The 22,015-nt window shown below is 48.7% G+C and overlaps 1 protein-coding gene across 11 annotated transcripts in view; it reads left to right on the top strand.

Moving 5' to 3' along the window:
• Positions 1–22,015, top strand: part of PTK2 (protein tyrosine kinase 2) — a 247,182-nt gene that overhangs the window by 95,384 nt on the left and 129,783 nt on the right. For all 11 annotated transcript variants that reach the window (XM_059395226.1, XM_059395223.1, XM_059395224.1 and 8 more), the window contains one exon: positions 9,110–9,197. In XM_059395226.1, coding sequence (XP_059251209.1) covers positions 9,110–9,197 — 88 coding nt within the window. The remainder of the gene's footprint in view (positions 1–9,109; positions 9,198–22,015) is intronic.

Here is a 22,015-nt window from a genome sequence, read left to right as displayed (position 1 = left end):
TGGATGGATGGATGGATAGATAGAGATGATGGATAGTTGGATAGAAAGGTGGATGGATGGTGGGTGGATGGATGGATGGATACAGAGAGGGATGGATGGATGGAGATGATCGATGGATGGATGGTAGGTGGATGGATGGATGGATAGAAAGATGGATAGACGGGTGGGTGGATGGGTAGATACAGAGAGACAGGGATGGATAGAGGGATAGAAAGATGGATGGTTAGAGACGATGGATGGTGGGCGGATAGGAGGACGGATATAAGGATGAATGGATAGATACAGAGGGATGGATAGAAAGGTGGATGCTGGGTGGATGGATGGATAGAAAGTTGAGTGGATTGACGGATCAATAGATAGATACAGAGAGAGGGCTGGATAGATGGAGAGAGGGATGGATGGATAGACGGACAGAAAGATGGATGGATGGATGGATGGATAGTATTTTCCTACCCACTAACCAGGGGGTTGAGGGGATTGGTATTGCTCTATTAATATCTTATTTAAAAAGTTTCAAGATAGGAAAGCATTTTTAGGGATATGAAGGGCAACTACACTTAAAAACCGGCTCATTTCACAAGAATTTAGGAAGAGCAGAAATAGATGGAACTTTTTTTTTTTAAGGTTTTATTTATTTATTTGACAGACAGAGATCACAAGTAGGCAGAGAGGCAGGCAGAGAGAGGAAGGGGAGCAGGCTCCCCGCTGAGCTGAGAGCCTGATGCAGGGCTCAATCCCAGGACTCTGAGATCAAGGCAGAGGCTTTAGCCCACTGAGCCAACCAGGTGCCCCGAAATAGATGGAACTATTAAACTTACAAGTTCCTAAAGACATTTCTCAAAATATATAAAGCAAAAATAGTAATAAAAGAATGAAATTGACCTTTCCTAATTAAAAAGAAAACAATAGTAAGTCATTTTTCAATTATGTTTTTCACTATTCTTTTTAATGTGGAAATATGGAGTTCTGCACATAACAGTGTATTAATCAGTTGAAAAATACATTCTTAAATAATTGATGGTTCAGAGTAAAACTCCCAGTGAGCTGAGGGTCTGGCTATGCTGCTGAGTTCTACACCTCCATGGGCTCTTCCCTGAGTCCTCCAGTCCACCTTCCCACCTTCGGCAGGAGCTGATGCTGTCAGTCGTTTCTTACCCAACAGTGCTCTGCACTTCGCTTCGCGCGTGCCCGGCCCTCCTGCTTGACCGACCATTCACTGTCTTCTCCTGCTTTGTGTTTAAATGTGGGGGCTGCTCCCGGGACCTCTCTTTTTTCTCTCTGTAGACCAGCCTTTGGCATCGAAATCATACTTTCATTGGATAGACACAGGAGACAGGAAACCAGTTACTGCCTAAGCCAGACAAAAATCCTAGAAGCTGGTGGCTTGGGGGAGCAGTGATAGAAGGAGTGAGAAGCAGCTGTACAAGCATTTCTTACGCTAGAGCTCATAGGATTTGCTGAAGAGTCTTTAAAAATATGCACATGCAATGAAATCTGTAAATCACTTCTGCGGAAGATTCCAGTAGCTCCTCCTCCTACCTGGAGCCAACCCCAGAGCTGCTGATCGGCTCTCCGCCCGCCTCCTCTCGCTCTCGCGCCCCTCCCTGCGCTCCAGTGGCTGGCACCCTGACATGTCAGTGCTCTCTTTTCAGAACTGCCGGGTCAGGCTCTTCTCTGCGGCCAGTTTTCTTACCTGCTGAATGGGACAGACTTCTGTCTTGGAGAATTTGCACCCTGCTCCAACCTAGCCACATGGCTTTCTGGTTCTCGAACAAGTCAAGCGTCTTGCTCCTTGGGGTCTCTGTACCTGGTGAGACTGGCCAGTGTGCTCCTCTGCCGTTTCCAGCACGGCCTGGACCTCTCACCACGTAGGGCACGTGCTCTGCGGTCCCCTCTTCCCTGTGGTCTTCTCCAACTGCTCTGTCTGTAGGGCCCACTGCTGACCCACCACCAGATGACTTTTCTCCCTCAGGGACTTGGTCTTACTCCCTGGTCTACTCCTGGGCTTCTGGTCAGTTGTGCCTGGTGTGTAGAGGGCACCTAGTAAAAACTTTTTCAGTGAAAATTGAATTAGTGGCAGTGAAAGTGCAAAACCTCCAAGAGACGACACAGTGTGAGTAGTAACGTGTATTCGTTCCACGAGTGTATGTCCTTAGCAGTGTTTTCACACTGACACATCGTGCAGGGCACTTGGCTCACTTTATCAAGTTTCTTATTGTGATAGTCTGATCGGGTGGTGGGGCCTCACCTTTTGCCGTTTTACCTGTGAGAAACCTGAGGCTTCATGAGGCTTAACAGCCACCTCGAGCTCCTATGGCTCCCGTGGGTGGAGGAGAGAGAGTGGGTCTGTGTACTCAGCTGTCCTCTGCTCCTGTGTGAGACACGGACGTACGAAAACCGGAGCGATGGGCAGTGTTTGCCCTGGCCAGCAGGCATCTTCCTGGTTCAGTGGCTTTGTGTGGGCCGCTGGACGCCTGGCTTTCATTCTGAGAAGTAGGATCGTATTCAGATGAAGTGCCAGGGCTCGCAGAGTAACATGTCGGTTTCTACTCTTGGGAGGTTTTCAAACATAGACTGTGTGTGTGTGTGTGTGTGTGTGTGCGTGTGCGCGCGTGCCGTCTGCCACAGGATCTGTTGAGGTTGCCCAATGACACTGAGGCAGAAACTTGCTCACCTGGGTCCCCAGCGCTTCCAACACCTCCGCAAACCAACTTGGGGCACACCGTGTGCTTCTAACTGTGGCGGGCAGTGGGGCCTTACAGAGACGTCCTGCCTCGCCACTGGGGAAACGGAGGGCTGGTGGGAGAAACGGCAGTCCTTGGGGGAAGAGTAACAACAAAGTTAGACCCCCAATACTCAGAGACCCGCTTGAGACGGGTCAGATGAGAAAAAAGTATAATGGAAAAGAGAGTTGAATGTGTCTCTGGGCCTGGAGTAGGAAGTTTAATACCCCCAAAACGTTTAGCTACAACAGATTTAACTTTATTAAGATAAAGAACTTCCGTGTACCCAATGTATATTTTTAAAGGGGCAAAAGCAAGCTGCAGCTGGGGGGGAGATAATGTGCAACACACGTGACGAACAGAAGATGATGCCGGGGGTTCTCCTGATGGGTGTGGAAGTGGCACACGATTCACTAGGTGGGCCAGAGACACGGTGGTGTTATGTCGTGACAGAGAAAACCAGCCTGGCAGTCATCACAGGCAGCCGCTGTCGGCTTCATGAGCCCGTTAGGGAGATGGGAATCTGGACCCAGGATCCATCTGCAACTCTCTGTGTGGCAAAAAAAGTGAACTGTTGACAGCAGAGGACGAGGGCGGCGCCGGCAGGCTCTTGCCCGCGCTGCTGGTGAGAAGGTAAAGGGGCGAATCTCTCTGGCAAACGACTTGAACTTCCAGCCGCTGCGCACTCTGCAGTCCTGCAGCTCCTTCAGGTTTTGTCCTGGAGAGACTCTTGGGGTTCTGCACGGGGCTGGAGATGCAGGAGGGTCGCGCACGTGAAAATGGGTGCACGGGGAGACGCGCAGCGGGTTGGCCGAGTGTTGGCCACGCTGCCTCCTGACAGACGCGGTGTCGTGGAGTCCACTGAGTACCACGGAGCTGCACTTTATAAAGAGACTGGGTTTTTTGTAACGTCAGTTTTACCTCAGTTAAAAAAAAACTAAGTCCTAGAAGACAACATAGAGCATGATAAGCTTTTATAAGATGAAGGAAAAAAACTTAAAAGAGTTTTGTGGGGACCACATCAGTTGAGTGAGACAGTGTGGCTGATCTCAGTGAAGGACCAGAAGGGAATCACCCAGAGCCTCTCCGGGAGGAGCAGCCTGTCCTGCCAGTCACCATGACGGAGACATCCCAGGGACGAGGGCGGAGCCCTGGGGTTCGGAGGCAGGGCTCTGCGAGTCACCCCCCGTGGAGACACATGCTTCCAGTCTGCCCAGGAGGGAGCAGGGGCCTGCCTCCCTGTCACTGGGCTCCTCAGAGGGCCCAGCTGAGCAGGGAGTAGTTGTCAGGACCCTCAGTTCAGCCCCAAAAGTCTCAGTCCCGATACTGTCCTAACCATTACCGCAGCAAACAGTGTCCTGCGGTTCGGAGCGATTGTCGTCAGATTTCCATTTTAAAGTTCTGCACTTAGATCTTTCTAAAGAACCGAATTTTGGTAATGAAATTTCAGTTATCTGGAGTGACCTGTGTAGAGTGGTGTGTTTGGCTTAGTCAGATGTAAACAGACTGTCAGCGCTTTGGGGGGAATGGCCCAGTCCTTCGTGATGTCGAATCCAGGACTTCGAGGGCCGGGTCTGAGAGGTGGCTCGTGTGGCCTTTGAGAGAGGACCGTGGGGCTCTGCCGAGCGCGCGAGGACCATCCTCCTCCTCGTTGCCGGGCGGGCTTCCCGCCTCCCGCCCAGCCCTGCCCCGTGCCTGCGAGAAGCGGTCCCTTTCTCTGCAAGGACTGGACTGCTTCCAGTCCTCGGCAGGGGAAAAAGTCTCTCACAGGGAGGAGAAGTGCCTTTTTCAAAGACGACGAGTGAACATGAGTAATGGTAGTTTGGAAGCGTTCCTTTATGTTCCCTATGTTACCTCAAAATCACACCGACTCCGCCCAGGCCTTCCTTTACAAGCAAGTCTTCCGGTGGAGCCCTGCACTGCCGAGCTTTGAAGCAGAGTGACAGCAACGCACTCCCCGGCAGGTTTGGAAGGGATACCTTTAAAATGCGGACGGACTTTGAGCTCGCTGGCTGTTAATGACACATCCGCTGCCTCCGCCCCAGACAGGAGCAGCAGGAAGACAGGTCCGTTTCTGTTTCCGCTGGGTCTGCGGCTGCAGGCCGACTCCGGCCAGGCTGGCTAGAGAGGGGTTCTGTGGGTGCTGTTAACCTCAAGTATGGAACAGTCAGTCTGTGAACTTCTTTTTGTTCTCGGTGTGTCTCAGAAGTTTCCAGAATAGAACACAGAAGTCCTGTGTACCCTTCACCTTGCTTCCCTAAAATGGTGAAACTTTCGTAAATATAGTACAGTAATTGAAACCAGGAACTTAACACTGATACGGTATTATTAACTGTACACAGATGCTACTCAGATTTCTGCGATTGTCCCACTTAACACCCCTTTCCCGGTCCAGGATACCATGTGGTTTTCACTCTCTCCTTAAATCTTCTCTAATCTGGGACAGTTCCTCTGCCTATGTCCCTCATGACCTTGACACTTGAGGAATACTGGCTGGGTATCTGTACCGTGTCCTTCCACAGGGGCTGCTCTGGGGTTTTCTCATGGTGGCGCTGAGGTTGCATGTGGTTCGCAAGACTGCTACAGCCGGGCTGTGGAAGCCATCGTAGCACATCTGATCAGGAGGTCTGTAGCGATGATGGGACTCCTGTGTACGGGTGTTTTCAACTTGGATCGTTTGGTTTAAGGTGGTGGCCAGGTTCCTGCCCCATAAAGTCACTGTTTTCTCCTCTGTAATTGAGAAGTACCTGCTGGGGGATAAGTGTATTGCGACTCTGCAGAGACCCTGTTTCTCATGGATTTTCACCCGTTAATCTCAGTACCATGGATGATTGTTTCTTACAGCTATTACTGCTAGAATTTTTACCTAATGATGAATTTCTATTTCCATTCTTCTTTTGGGGGTTTCTAAATGGAGGTCCCTTGTCAGAAAGAGCTGTCAGTACCACAGTGTTTGCAAGGCCCGTCAAGAAACACAGCATCTGTGTTGTTTCTGGAAGTTGTGCCTTGTTTACTTCACGACACACAGATGGGCCAGCTGACCCTTCTCAGTATCACGGCTAACGGATTCTTGGTCCAACACTTCCTACTCCACTCCGCCATTAGCTGGTCAGCTTGTGGGTATCTTGGTGCTCATTGTGGGAGGTGAGACTGAGGAGGTTAGTTCAGTGGCCTCCAGAGGAAGTTATTACTTAGAAGAAGCAAAAAGATTATTTATTTGGGGCATGTTCTCTTGAGCTGCTGTCCAGAAATCCATGGAATGGCGTATAGCAGAATAGTAGAAATGCTCAGGATGCTGTCGAGCTCTTAGAGTGGTAACAGAAGGGCAAGGAGGGCGGCTAGTTTCGTGGACAGGAGGGGGTGGGGATGTCAGCCCTCTCGGGCCAGTAGGCTGTGGGGCTGGGTGCTGCGGTTAGGGACTGAGCCAGGGTGATGGCCTGCGATTAGATCGGGCAGACTTGGGCAGTTCGGCAGGGCTGTGGGGGACAGACACGCTAGACACTGCGGACTGAAGCAGGGACCAGAATCCTCACGATCTGAAGAGCGTGCCTCCCTGTCCATGCTTCGGGTCAGTCCTGCTCCCCTGTTCTTGAGCCGCAGCGGCCTTCTCTTGGTCTCGTTCTGCGTTGTGGCCTTCGTGCATGTTCTCGCCGCAGAGGGGTCCCAGTCTGCTACTTCATACCTGTGGGGCCTTGGGCCGCTTATGTAATGCCCTGAGCTTTCTCCCATCCGTGAAAACAGGGTCATTACTTCTCAGCCAGGGTACTGCGCTCGCCTCCGGGCCTCCTGCTTCTTCCTCTGTTGTCTGTCCTTCACACAACAGTGTGTAGACCTGCCTGGTCTGAGGAACGTCTGTCCCGCAATTACCCTGCTGTTCTCTGAGCCCCATAGTCCCGATGCGCAGGGGCCTCTGTGATCTGCCGCCTCCCGAGCCCGCCTTCCCTGCTGCCCGCCTGCTCAGTGCTCGTGCTCAGTGCGGTCGAGCCGCACTTGCCTTCCCACACATCCTCTCTCCTCAGGGCCGCCCCCCCATTCTCTTCCATCAGAGCAGAACTCTTGTCCCTGCACATAACTGAATGACGCCTTTCCCCCGCTCAGATCTTCCTTCAGATCTCCTTGGATCAGAGTGTCCTCTGGGGCTACCTGTGCAGAGCGATCTGTTGTCACTTGTCGCTCCCCTTACCGAGCTTCTTTGCCTGTGTCCCGCTTACTGCAGCCCCCGAGATATCTGTGCATTTGCTGTCTGACTTCCACCACCAGTCGTATCTCAGATTTTCGAGGGCTGGCGCTTGGCCTGTTTATTCAGTGGCATCTCCCCAGCCCCTGGAGCTGTGCCTCGGATGGGGTTGGCACGGGAATCAGTATTTGCGGAGTGACGGCTGATGCCATCAGTAAGTCGTGGAGCCCGCGCCAATGTGGGCCAGGGAGTGTGCGCGGGCTTCTGCGCTCACTCTCTCACTTATTTCCCGACGAGCTTGGGACCAAGGCACAGAGAGGTGGTGGCAGACCGTGGGTGGGCCATGGAGCCAGAGTCCCAGCCCAGGACACCCCCTCCGGAGCCCGCGTTCTTCCTGCTTCTGGCAGGACCATAGCGGGGTACGAGGCCGCTCGTACTCCGAGCTCGTACTCCGCATGTCCTTATCACCATCCCTGTCGGGCCCTGAGGAGTCCTGGAGTGTCCACGGAGCCGTCGTCAGCATGGTCAGGCTGCCGGCTGGTCACAGTGTTTGATCCGGGTCTGTTGCCTTACCCTCAAATGCGGTAACATTCCTAGCAGAAGCCTTCTGTCCTGTTTGATCCTGAACGTGCAGCCTCGGGCCGGCTGCAGCTGCTTGTAGAGCCCCGTCTTCCAGTCTGCTAACGGGCACTTGCTCCGCTTCTGTTCTCTGACGGGGATGTGGCGTAGAAGTGGTGCGGGGGACTTAGAACGTGCTGGCAGTAATGAACTCTAGCGTGTTCCCCAAGGGACCGCCCCACGTGCAGCGTCTGGAGTGACTCGTTGACCTCGATCTGAGGAGGAGCAGAAGGGAGGCTCACCGTTGGGCAGTTGCGTATTTTAATGAGGGCAGACACTCCACCGTCTTAGCGGGGCTTGTGTGTGTGTGTACCTTGCATTTTTTCCGCTCTTAACTAACCAAAAGAATCGTGTTACTTCTTTATTGGCGTGTTTCCCTTGTGAGACTATTAAGTTTTTTTAAACATCAGTAAATAAAACTTTTTAAGAAAAAACAGATCTTCCTATAACCTTTGGGTAGGCAAATATTTTTACGAACAAAACACTAAAAGAATTTCCCAAAAAGAGAAAGAATAAATAGGGCTACATAAAAATTATGAGCTTTATTCCTCGACAGATAACATTAAAATAAAAAGATTTTTCAAATAATTTTTACAAGACGCCGCCAAAGAGTGAAGACAGGAGTCTAGCAATGGCCTCACACCCTGAATGTGTAAGACAGCTGGGGGTGGGAGAGGGGGACCCACAGCCCTTTAGAAGAAACAGATGTTTCACAAAAGGAGATTTCCTTTTCGGCAGTCATCAGATGAGGCCGTTGGCGGTCCACCCTACTGCGGCAAGTACTGGTGACTACAAGGAAGAGACATGCTGGGCGGAGAGATCCAGAACACTGCATGCTGGTGGGACTTTAAACGGGTGTGGCTTCTTCAGCTCCCTGACGGGTGGCACCTGCTAACGCAGGGGTGTGTGTGTGTGTGTGTGTCTGTCTGTCTGTCTTATACTCCCAGTCTGTGCCTGTAAAGGACATGGGGAAGAGAGAGAGAGGGAGAGAGCATTCTGGTGAAATTTGTTTCCACCACTCTTGAAGTGCTTCCTGAACAATTAACTAGTTTATGCTTAGAGGAAGAAAAAAAAAGAGTGTTGGTATCCTCATAATAGCTAAAGAAGCAGGAATAACTCAAATGGCCCTTAGCAGTGGTGTGATATTTCATGCAACACTGTGAGCTCAGAGCAACCATCAGCTTCTAGATAGGCTGAGTCTCACAAGCAGGTCAGTGAGTGAAGAAAGGCCAGACAGGAAAGGGTATGTTCTGTGTGGTTCCATGCGCATGTCAGCCGTCGGGGGAGGTCTGGGGAGGTGCTGCCCCTGCCCTGGGTGGACAGTGACTGCTAGGACCGGGTGCCTTCTGGGCTTCTTTCTGCTCTGTCCCTTGCAGGATCATTGAGCTCTGCTCTGGACACTGAGGTGCACGTCTTTGTGCTAATAAGTTTGAAAATTGATGGTTAAAAATTACTTGTATTTTAAGTTACTTTTAAGATAATATTTCAGAGTAATTGGTTATGCCATAGTTATAATAATGCTGTAATTGTAGACTATGAATTGAGAAAATTATTTATTTCTGATTTTTCTATTTTGTGAATTATTTTTTAGATATGAATTGAGAATTCGTTATTTGCCAAAAGGATTTCTAAACCAGTTTACTGAAGACAAGCCAACTCTGAATTTCTTCTACCAACAGGTATACGAGAACACTCTAATGTACCTTATTCTTTGTGACTTTGAATCCTACTTACTACATGGTTTTATTTTAGAATTTGATTTAAGCTAACATTTGGGAGAATGTGTATTTGTCACAGTATGACACTGAGAGACTTTTAACCAGTAAGAAATTTTGAATTTTTGACCCGGAATTCTTATACGCTTAGGTAGATCTTTAAAGATACTTCTTTTGTGTGGTACAGCGAATCCTAAGCAATACAAGCCTTGGTCTGTCTTTAACTCAAGTACCGTTACCATGCCCGAGTATCCGCAGGCCGGGCCCATGTGGAATTTATTGTCGGAGCCACCGAGAGTCACAGAATCTCGAGAGCAGTTTGCACAATAAAGGCAGAATTGACTTTTGTTTTTGCACTGAGTAACTTCCCCTTTACCCCTTCACATATTAGTTGGGCAACACTCGTGTGGCGTGAACGAACCAATAGAATTTTACGACCAAATACATGTCGCTTGTTCGTTTCCACGAAGAGTGACAAAAAACAGGTGTGAGGACCGGCTGACATGTGCGTGCACGTTCTACAGCCAGAAGCACGGGGTCCTTCCTCGTTTTAATAGAAATATTTATTATCTGTCTGTGGTTGGTTAAGAGCGCAGAGGAACTAAATGAGATCGTCTGCACCCTAAATTCCTCACCCGGGCGGGGATCTCCTGCGAACAGGACGCGTGCTCAGTCCCCCGCTGTCGGGAAGCGCAGAGGGCATGGCCGTGCCGGGAGCTTCTGCTGACCCCGTGGAGGCGCAGAGCCCACGCGCTGTCCTGGGAGGGGTCATGTGAGGGGTCCCCAGCTTCGCAGACGAGGAAGAGTCGTACTTTCGGAAACATGGTGCATCTTAATCTGAGTTAAAAAGTTTGGAGAAGAAAGGGGTGAGGAGCTGAGGCCCCCATCGTGAAAAGGGAAGGCTGTAGGTTTCCTCCCGCAGAGTTAGGGGAGCTATTTAAGGAATGTAGTCCGTGAACGTCTCGAGGAGAATTTTTGTCCTTGGGAAGTCAGACCACACTGATGGCGCTGGCATCCGTCATGGACCGGATGGGTCTAAGGCGGCTGCCAGCAGGTGAGGGGACTCTCCAGCCATGCAGGCAAGAAATGGGGGAGACAGAGGGGTGCCTGGAGCACATTCAGCAGTGGATTTGATGGGATTGGGAGACGGGATCAGACGCGAAAACGAGGGTGTGGATTGCATCAGTCCAGCTGCCTGATGGCGGGAATGAGAAGACATGGCTCACTTCAGAAGGAAGGCAGTAGCCGGGTAGGTCGTTTTCTTTCCTGATGTGAGAAACCTGCGGGTTCCTGCTGGGGAGACCCACGCTGTGAGCGCAGGATGCCAGGACGCTGCTCCCAGGTACTGGGCCTGTTTTCTCACCGCATCGGGAGCGGGAAGCGTGAGGGCCGGGGCCTGACGGGAGCTTGGGGAGGTTGAGCGCGACGCAGAGTTGCATGGGAGGGGGGTTTGCACTTGGCAACACGGAAAGAGGAGAGTCAAGTTTTGATGCAGTGGAGATTGTTGGGGACCCGCTCGTACCACAGGGGTGACTTCGGTTACGAGCTGCCCTGGGGCGTGCTTCCCCAGCTCGGCGGCGGCGACTGACGAGCCTCGTGCTGGAGCGAAGCAGGTGACGGGCGTTAGCTGGTGGGTTTGCCTTGTGTTCTCGCTCTTGTCTCTGATCTTTGTCACTGTTGGCGTAATTTCTTTGAGATGATCCACCCCTGAGGAAATCCATGACTGCTTTAGTGACACCGATCTCTACAATTCGCAGTCAGGCCTCATTGGCTCGCAGTCCCTCCCTTTTATAACTTGGGGCCAGCCTCGCAGCCGACCGCGTTCTTGGTCCTCCCGCGCTGCGACCTGCTGTCCTTGTTTCTCCTTGGACGGGACCTTGCTTCTGTCTCCGACTAAAAGTACCGCGTGTGCTGGTGTGGCCCCAGCTTCCCCTTCCTCCGGAGACCTCTCTCACCACGGTCTGTGTTGTTCAGCAGTCTTTAGAGGACCCAAGAGGTGGGGAGCGCACATCCCGTCGTGCGCTCACCGTGCGTGCAGCGGCCCAGCTGTCCCATCGGGTAAGATGCACAGCTCTGTCACCTATCCCGTGAGTGAGGTGGGGTTGTCCGTCCTTCCCGTGCCCCGCCAGTCTTCCACATTGGTCTGTAGGCAGCACCAGGCCCTAGAGCAGTCGGCAGTTACTGTCTGTGAACATGACACGCGTGTGAGCTCACCTTCTGGGACGGGACATGTCCCTCTCTGTCCCGTGCACCTCCACCCCACCCTCTGCTTTCTCCGTTCCTGTACTTTCTCTCACAACCTGACCCTTCTTAATCTCTTACAGCTGTTCAGTCATTTGGCACATTTTTAGGAAGTCCCCAGAATACTCTGAAACATTACTCAAAGTATCTTTATCCTAAATAATTGCTGTCATTTTTTGTGTGACTTTACGGTATTCTCCCACGGACCTGTGTTTTAAAAGAAATACAAGAGCCATTGTGATACCGCCCATTGCCCACATCGAAGGCTGATCCATGCCCGTGTCCCAGGGACAGGAGACAGAGGGAGGTAAAGGTGTGTGCAGAGTCCAGGGGGAGGGCAGGGGAAGGACTGTTGTCACCACCAGTGAGTTGGCAGCTGTACTAAGAGCCATGACTGCACTCCTACCCTCCGGGTCGCGTGTGGCAGTGTCGGCAGCGGGTGCGGAAGAAACAGTGGACTGTGGGCAGTTCGATAGTCACCATGATGCTTACCCTTGCAGGGGCGCACGGTAAAGGTAAGACGGACACGGGCGTGTGTGCGGGTGCTCATCGGAGCAGGGCTCTACCGGAAGGGGAACCGGAGCCTTGCTCGGTAAGGTCGGTAAGAGGTTCCTCAGATAAGTTGTGTGGAGCATCAGATATGTGCGTCCGTCCTGATCCAAGCGCCGCAGCCGCGTCCGCACACGCGGGAGCTGTGATGCTGATGCTGGCGCTTACCGCCGCCCTGCATAGAACATGCGTGGTTCTGCTCGTGGGAGAAGACATGCTTACTGTTGTTTCTACCCTGACCTAACAAGAGTCGTGCAAGGAGCATGGTTTTTGCGTTGCTGCTTTGACAAGGACCTATGTGTTTACTCAGCTCCTTGTGCTAAGCTCTCAGTGCAGAAGCTGTCCTGTTGCACACGTGGGCATTCCAGCGCTGTCACAGGTGACCCGTGTGCTCACTTGTGTAGGCAGGACCAAGATTGGGACAGGCCTCATGCCACCATTGGAAATCAGCTAGGAGTTCAGAGCTTTCCCCTGTTTAAACACGTGCACTTGTGCACATGCACGCGCATACACACACACACACAGCATAAATAAAACTGTGGCCCTTCAGCGGCTGTTTGTAGCCAAGGTCTACTTAATTGTGAATGGATCTGAAGTATTTTGTGAGAACCTTTTTTTCTCTTCTTTTTCCCTTTTTAAAAAAATTAACATATAATGTATTATTTGTCCCAGGGGTACAGGTCATGAATCATCAGACTTACACACTTCACAGCACTCACCACAGCACAGACCCTCCCCAGTGTCCATCCCCAGCCACCCTATCCCCACTCCCCACCCCCTAGCAGCCCTCCATTTGTTTCCTGAGATTCAGAGTCTCTTACGGTTTGTCTCCCTCCCGATCCCATCTTGTTTCATTTTTTCCCTCCCTACTCCCCACGACCCCCGACCCTGCCTCTCAGCTTCCTCGTACCAGGGAGATCCTATGATAATTGTCTTTCTCTGACTGACTTATTTCACTCACCATGATGCCCTCTAGTTCCATCCACGTTGCAAATGGCAAGATTTCATTCCTTTTGATGGCTGCATAATATTCCATTATGTGTGTATATAGATATATATATACCACATCTTCTTTCTCCATTCATCTGTTGATGGACATCTAGGTTCTTTCCATAGTTTGGCTATTCTGGACATTGCTGCTATAAACATTCGGGTGCACATGCCCGTTCAGATCACTACATTTGTATCTTTAGGGTAAATACAGTAGTGCGATTGCTGGGTCATAGCTCTATTTTCAACTTCTTGAGGAACCTTCATGCTGTTTTCCAGAATGGCTGTACAGCTTGCACTCGTATTTTGTAAGAACTTGAGTGTGGAAATTTTCACTGAGTTCAGGGATAAGTTACCTAATAGAAGCCTCAGAGTTAAATGACACCTGTTCTATAATTTTTAAAATCTTTTTTCTATTGATGAAAATATGTAAGGTGTATACATATATGTGTATGTATATTTCCACTGGATTCCAGGCTAAATGGATCCATTTTTAGGAGGACCAAAATTTGATAACCTTGATTCTTTTTAACTATTTAGTTTGGTAGCACCCAATATGTGTATGCTTTTGTGAGGTGTGATAGTTAGTACTAGCGTGAGTGCTCGGATGCTACAGCCCAGATGAAGAGAACACACCTGCTGTCTCCTGGTCCCCGTCCCTGTCCCACCCCTGCCCCCACACTTTTCACTCCATGCACTCAGCCACGGTCCTATGTGTCCGTCATCCCCTGCTTACTTCCCCTTGCAAGTTGGTCACATTTGACAGTGAGTGCGTGTTTGGTTCTGGCGTAGGGTGCGAGCTGCCCGAGACCCCCGAGCCCTCTGCATTCCCTCAGCGGCCTGACTCGCATTTGCATATTGTTTTGTATGTCACCCAGCTCATAGAAGCATTCCAGAAGATTAAAAATGTTTGATTCTGCGCTTTTAGTTGTTTTCAGTGAGCAGTCTCATCAGGACATTTGGTCCACTGTGTTGGTGGAAATGGAAGTTATCATAAGGCTATTTAAACATGGATCCCGTGTGGTTCATTTCTAGAATAATTTTGAACTGTGGTTAGAGTCTGTGGTTCATTTGATGCTAGTCCAGATTTGTTTAGACCTGTTTCAGCACCTCCCACCTGCTGAGGTTGTTTCAAGGTTCTGGTTTTGCTGGAGGAGAACGTGTCTTCTGTGAGTGTTGGGCACAGAGGGTGACGAACACCCGTGAATTCGAGATTGTTGGCAGTGTTGTTCAGGCCTCCCATGTGGCTGGGATTCGTTTTTCCTGCTTTTGGGTACAGGTCAGGCCAGGGAGCATTCTCTCTCGGAGCTTGGATGTTCATTATTGCTGTTGAGAAGTTGGCTGTCATCCTGTCTCTGAAGGTGGTCTGTCCTTCCTCTCTGGCCAGCTTGTCCTTCGTGTTCTGCAGTTCTGTTACAAATCAGGTGTGGATCTCCACTCATTTCTTCCTGCTTGGTCTGTGATGTGCTCCCTCTACCTGGGGGCTCATCTCTTTTCATCAGTTCTGGAAATGTCTTATGATTTTGACTCGGACCTCGCCTTTTCTCCCTTCTTCATGACTTGGCCTGAGGCCTCCGCGCGGGTCCACGTTAGAACCTCTCTGGCTGCCCTCCCTGTGCATCCACTTCCTTCTCCTGTCTCAGCGCTTTGTCCCCCTGGGATCTACAGTTCAGGTAAACCCATCACATCATCACCAACTCTTCTCAGCCGCAACCAGCTTGGATGGGTAATGCATTTGTTGAGTTCTTATCTAGCATGTGTTAAAGTTGTGTGTCCCTTCCCCCTTTAAGAGAATCCACTAGGCCATCATTCATGGCTCTTACGGTTTGCTGATTTTTCTGCCTTTATTTCTGTACCATTTCTTGTAGAGGTCATGTCTCTTCTGAATTGTAACATCTGAAATTCTTGGACCTGACGTCTGTTGGTGCTGGCTTACACTCTTAGTAATGCATGTCCCTGTGTGTTTGTTACGAGCTGTTCTTTTGTTGAATTTCACATGTGGGAATCTTTAGGGTCTAGCTGGGCAACTGGTAAACACTCCTGAGTGTTACCTGTTTTGTGATCTCTGTTTCAGAAGAACATATATTTTTTATTACTTTGGTTCTTTTATCAGGGTAGAAATAAAAGAATGATGTTTAGATTGCCTCTACCACCATTCTGATCCTGTGAAACAGAGAGCACTTACAATAAACTACCTTCATTTTATTATCTTACAATTTCATTGGTGCCCACTATTCATTTTGTCCATGGTTCTGGATGGTGTCCTGCAGAAAGCAGTGTGCCAGTGGGTGTGTTGAGGGTTGGGTTACTGGTTGGACATTATCCTGTGGATGCAGTTTCATTTAAAGATGTCCCAATGTGAGATACTGCAAGTGATTCACCAAATGTTTTTGACCCATTTTAGAATATTCTGAAAGCTATTAATCTGCACACTCTAAAAATAAACTGGAATCTTATTATAACCCTATTCACTGTAGAGCAAAAGTTATAAAACTAAGTTTTGACGCTGAAGCTAATGGCTCATTTTAAAACAAGGAAAGTATGTCTAACCCCAAAATCAAACTTTTCCTTTGCCATATAACATTTTATTCCTTGTTATCTCTCTGAAATCTCATTTCAGAAAGAATTGCATTTGATTGGCAACCTTCTGCAAATAGTGGTGGCCATTATGAGAAGAGCGAGGCCCATGTTTGGTCAAGAAGTTGTCATATGAACTCAAATTGTATCGATGTAGAACTTATATACAAATCATTTGGCACTCGAAATTTTCAGCTCTTGGGATGCATGGGTCAGACATGGAGTTCCCATTGTTTTCCCCTACAAATATTTAAGATTAAAATGAGTACAGTTGACCCTTAAGTAATGTCAGGGGTGACGGGTGCTGACCCCCTGCACAGTCATAAATCCATGTATGACTTTTGATCCCCCCCACAGAACTTAACTACTAATAGCCTAGCCTGATCAGAAGTAAACTTTAGTAATAATGTAGTCAATTAACACATATTTTATATGGTGTATGTGTTATATACAATATTCTTACAGTAAAGTAAGCTAGAGATTAAAAAAATGTCATTAAGGAAGTCATAGGGAAGAGAAGATACATTTATAGGACTGTACCGTGTTTATAAAAAAAAACAAACCCATGCATGAGGGGACCCCCGCAGTTCAAACACGTGTTCCTGTGTTACCTGCATATTCCATCCGTCCTGTCCTGGACATACTACCTGTAGCATAATTATGACTTACTTGACAAAAGGAGTTCCGGTAGGAAGTTGAAAGGAGATACCAAGGTGGGAGCTGTCCCTCACCCTGAGGAGTAGAATCTGGAAGTGCCTGGGGAAGTTCTGAGGTACCAGGATGTGTGATTTCTTATTCCTGTGATTTTTATTTGAATTTTTTATCTTTACAAGTTTTTATTCAGATATTTGCATTATCAGAAATTGATATCCTTATCTGTATTTTCTTGGCTATAAAGCGTTCTGTCAGTTAAAACATTTTGAAATGGCAGCTCCATGTGGGAGATTTTTAAAATTTTTTATTCTTTTAATACCTGACTTTTTAAAAACATTTTAATTTAATTTTATTTTTTCAGTGTTCCAAGATTCATTGTTTATGCACCACACCTGGTACTCCTTGTAATATGTGCCCTCCTTAATACCCATTACCAGGCTCACCCATCCCCCCACCCCCCACTCCAAAACCCTCAGTTTGTTTCTCAGAGTCCACAGTATCTCATGTTTCCTCTCCCCCTCCAATTTCCCCCAATTCACTTTTCTTCTCCTTCTCCTAATGTCCTCCATATTATTCCTTATTCTCCATAAGTAAGTGAAACCTTATGATAATTGACTCTCTCTGCTTGACTTATTTCACTCAGTGTAATCTCCTCCAGTCCCATCCATGTTGATACAAAAGTTGGGTATTCATCCTTTCTGATGGCTGTGTAATATTCCATAGTGTATATGGACCACATCTTCTTTATCCGTTCGTCTGCTGAAGGACATCTTGGTTCTCTCCACAGTTTGGTGACCATGGCCATTGCTGCTATGAACATTGGGGTGCAGAGGGCCCTTCTTTTCACTACATCTGTATCTTTGGGGTAAATACCCAGTAGTGCAATTGCAGGGCCATAGGGAAGCTCTGTTTTTAATTTCTTAAGGAATCTCCACACTGTTCTCCAAAGTGGCCGCACCAACTTGCATTCCCACCAAGTGTAAGAGGGTTCCCCTTTCTCCACATCCTCTCCAGTACACATTGTTTCCTGTCTTGCTAATTTTGGCCATTCTAACTGGTGTAGGGCGGTATCTCAATGTGGTTTTAATTTGAATCTCCCTGATGGCTAGTGATGATGAACATTTTTTCATGTGTCTGTTAGCCATTTGTATGTCTTCTTTGGAGAAGTGTCTGTTCATGTCTTCTGCCCATTTTTTTGACATGATTATCTGTTTTGTGTGTGTTGAGTTTGAGGAGTTCTTTATAGATCTTGGATATCAGCTCTTTGTCGGTAGAGTCATTTTTGAATATCTTCTCCCATTCCGTGGGTTGCCTCTTTGTTTTGTTGACTGTTTCCTTTGCTGTGCAGAAGCTGTTGAGCTTGAGGAAGTCCTAAAAGTTCATTTTTGCTTTTGTTTCCTTTGCCTTTGGAGACAGGTCTTGAAAGAAGTTGCTGTGGCCGATGTCGAAGAGGTTACTGTCTATGTTCTCCTCTAGGATTCTGATGGATTCCTGCCTCATGTTGAGGTCTTTTTTCCATTTCGAGTTTATCTTAGTGTACAGTGTAAGAGAATGGTCACGTTTCATTCTTCTATACATAGCTGTCCAATTTTTCCAGCACCATTTATTAAAGAGACTGTCTTTTTTCCACAGGATATTTTCTCCTGCTGTGTTGAAGATCTATTTGACCATAGAGTTGAGGGTCCGTATCTGGACTCTCTACTCTGTTCTGTTGGTCTATGTGTGTTTTCGTGCCAGTACCATGCTGTCTTGAATACCTGACATTTTCAGTGTGGGAATTGTCAGTTGTCATTTTTCCCCCAAAAAGGTAAAATACATATGGGTCCAAGTCTGACTTATTTGAAGGTGTATTTTCTGTACTTATTTGATAGATTGAGTAATGGACCTTTCTTCTTCTTTTGTCACTTCTGTATACTTCAAGAAGTACTCATGGTATTGAGCATGTAGGTAAACCTTGCATACTTGCTCTGTTCGACACATTTCTTGGTCATCCCTCTGTATGAAAGACTTTAGAAACGGGAAGGCATTATACATTTGCCTTCAGCCCACCTCATGGACTTGGACAGACTATCACACTGGTAGGATCACTGGGCGTGGGACCCCCAGAACCAGCCTTAAAGCTTAGTCACTCACTAGGAGGATTTATAGAACTTGGGTTGTTTGATTCTCTCACAGAGTAAGAAGAAAAAACCTCATGAATATAAACAGTTCTTGCCACAGAAGGACGTCCAAACACACGGTGTTTCTCGAAGTAGGAAATTGACATCAACATGGACGCAGATTAATTTGAAAAACCAAACACAGGACTCCTGGCGGCTCAGATGGTCAGCGCAGACTCTTGGTTTTGGCGTGGGGCGTGATCTCAGGGTTGTGAGGTGGCCCCACGTCGGGCTGTGTGCTCAGCGTGGAGCGTGGGGTTCTCTCTCCCCGGCAGCCCTCCCCTGCTCGCACACTCTCTCTCTCTGAAACAAATAAATAAAATCTTTAACAGCAAGCAAAACCAACACCAGCTCTCAGAGGTCTTCTCTTAGAAGATGCGTGCTCCCGTGCTGCACTTGGGAACAGTGTACAGCAGCTATCTGTGGCATAAAGAGAGACTGTGACATGATGTCAGGCGAAGCAGGCGGTGTGTGGGAAGTCATTTCGTGAGCCCCTGCGGGCGGCGGGATGTGTTCTTCACCTACCCTGCGTCGTCTTCCCATGGAGGAAGATTGTGGTCTTTGCTGTGGGAGAGTTTGCAGGAGATACGGCCACACACTGTAGGGTCGGCCAACTGGTGCTTGAGCCCTCACTCTTACAACACTCGCTGTGTGACCGCGGGTGACCTGACTTCCCTGATCTTTCTGTGTAAAATGGGACGACTAACCCCTGCCTTGAAGACTTGTTGTAAAGATTGCAGACGACATCTGTGACAGGGCGGGTCCTCGGCCCTGGCAGGCGCTCCTTGAATAACAGGCAGCCCCTCTGCTGTCACCCTCATTCTCTCTAGGCTCGTTCTAAGCCTTTTTTTTTCTTTTAAAGAATTTATTTATTCATTTGACAGACAGAGGTCACAAGTAGGCAGAGCAGTAGGCAGAGAGAGAGGGGGAAGCAGGCTCCCTGCTGAGCAGAGAGCCCGATGCAGGACTTGACCCCAGGACCTGGGACCAGACCCAAGCCGAAGGCAGAGGCCTTAACACACTGAGACACCCAGGTGCCCCTTGTTCTAAGCCTTTAAGTTGGGGGCGGCGGTGCTGTCCTCTCACGGTGGTGCGACAAACTCCAGGACACGTCACATACACGTAGGTCTGCCGGCCAGGGAGCGTGGTGTGCTTACTTGAAGCAGTTTTATCCACATATACTTAAATGCTCAATAAATTGCATTTATTTCACAGACAAAAGGCAGTGAGTTCCTCTGGAAGTCAGTAGATGAGAGGCAGTCAGAAGTGTCTTATCAGAGAAATGAACATGGAGTGTAGTTGAACTCTGAGTCCTAAAGAAAGACACCTGAGCACAGCTTCGGTCTGTGAACGTGCGTGGTGGTTTCGGAGAGCGTCATCTGTGGATGGGGTTTGCCGTCTGTGCTCCTGCAGACACAGGCTGCCCAAGGCTTGCGGTAGGGATGTGGGGAGCCAAGGGTCTGTTGGGTGGCTTTGTGTGGGGTCAGTCCACTCTGCAGGGCGCACAGATCATTTCAGACCGTGGGGACACGGCACCATGCGCCGAGAGAAGTGCACTGTTGATAGAGAACAACGCCTAGAGCTTTCAGGTCATGTTCATGATGGGGTTTTCTACAGGAATTAAGTTGTCATTTCCTCTCTGTGCATTTTTGCAACTAATGTGCATTCGGTTTTGATGAATGAAATAAAGTATGTGATTACGTTTTCCCACCTGTGAAACGTGCTTAAACATTGTAATTAATCTTTAAGATAATTTTGTAATGACGAATTTTACTCAGCAGCTAATTGATATTCTGCTGTGCTTTCTTTGAAGTCCTAACCGAATGGTGAACTAAGATCGACTGGTTCAGTCAGAACAACCGTGCTGTTCTCTGACTCATGGAAATACATGTCTTATTGTACCTCTTGTGCCTTTATTTTTGTGTGCGGTAATAAACCTATTTAGGATGCAAAAGTTTACCTTTGACGTTTCTCTCTATTTTTTGCTATATAGGAGAAAGGGCCAGTTGAAGTATAAACAAAATGATTCTAGGATTAAAGCTTTTTACTTAATTTAGTGGATTGAGTAAATCAGATCCACTGAGTCAGTCGTAAATACCTAATCTGTGTAAACAGTAGAAGTTACTGTTGCTTACGTATGTGGAAAGTGATATTTGCAGAGATACCCAGACCCCAATTTGAAGACTTTATTCGTTCATTCATTTGCCCACTCATTCTGTTAACCATTGTTATTAACGGCCTAGGTCTAGGTGCTAATGCAGAAAATAAGGCCAAGGTTTTGAGGACATGTTGAGATCAGAAATAGCATGGGGTTGCCCATGGCCATGGTCGTCGCTCCTCCTCAAGACAAAGGAGTGAGTCGGCAAGTACAGCGCGCGTTGGGTGTAGCCTCTTGGTGCGCTGGAGAGGCTATTCCCTTCTGAAGGCTCTCCCGCTCCCGGTGGGGAGAGGGTGGTGAATGGGCCGGAGGAAGTGTGGGTCAGTGGGTCGGCAAACTTCCTAGGCCAGCGCTGCCGAGTGGCGGGGCAGTTCAGCCGGCCACGGGCGGTCCGGCCTGAGCAGAGCTCGTCCTACACTCGGGTTTCTCTAGTCGCCCAGCAGTCAGCGCAGGGAGGTGGCCGGCGTGTTTCGGCCGGCGCTGCTTTTGTCAGGCAGTTAAAATAAAGGGCTAATGAGAGACTGGGAGGTTGGGGGTCTTTGTAGGGGAAGGTCACGATGATGACACACTTGGTGGAAGGTCGACAGAGTTTATCGGGGGTTAGAAGTCTTTTCAGCAAGTGAGCTGACAGCTTGGAGGTAGTAGCTGAAGAGCAGGGTCTTTGGAATTTTGTTCTAGGGCAGAGGTTATCATGCCTTATCTGTGAAGGGCCCGAGAGCAAATACTTCAGATTTGAGCACTAAGAGACAAGATCCAGGGTGTTTGAAGTACTTCTATAAGACGGGACAAGACAGGTTTGCATGAAATGTTGTATTGCCGAAATTGTACTGCAGGAGTGGAGTGTGGTCTTCGTGGCACAGTGCTGCTGTGGGGAATAACGGACCCCCTTGGGAGTGGCCACAGTCCCCAACTGTGGCTCAGAGTGGCGCTCCCTGTGGCCACGTCGTGTTGCTCCCTTAATGCTGCTTGAGAAGGAGGTCTGCTGTGTTTCGTCTCGGGAAGTGTATTCTTCTGGTCACATGCTCTCAGGTCAGCCGACAGCACGCCACTCACCGTCACCGAGCACAGCCGTTCCTCAGAAGGTGCTTGTGGACTTCCTCTGGATTCTTCTCTTTTTTTCCCGATTCAAATTCAATTTAATTAACATAAAGGGCCTTACTAGTTTCAGAGGTAGAATTTAGTGAGTCATCAGTCGCTTGTAACACTGGTCGGTGCCCATTCCAAGAGTCTCCTTGCTATATTGGATTTTACACGTGTTGTGACCTTGCAGATTACTCACATTCGGGGTGGTGAGGTGGGACGTGTTAGTTGCAGAGTTACACGGGTTTGGAAATATGTAAATTTTCTTTGCCCTTGCCATGGGGGTCCAAAGAATGCTGGGGGGACTGTAGTTTGAGTTGAGAAAAGACATCCCCTGAGGATTCGCTTGGAACTGGAGATCTTCCTGCTTTCCG

Source organism: Mustela nigripes, chromosome 3, assembly GCF_022355385.1.
Source record: "Mustela nigripes isolate SB6536 chromosome 3, MUSNIG.SB6536, whole genome shotgun sequence".
Lineage (NCBI taxonomy): Eukaryota > Metazoa > Chordata > Mammalia > Carnivora > Mustelidae > Mustela > Mustela nigripes.
Note: the sequence above shows the minus strand (reverse complement) of the source record. Positions and strands in the feature narration are given on the sequence as shown.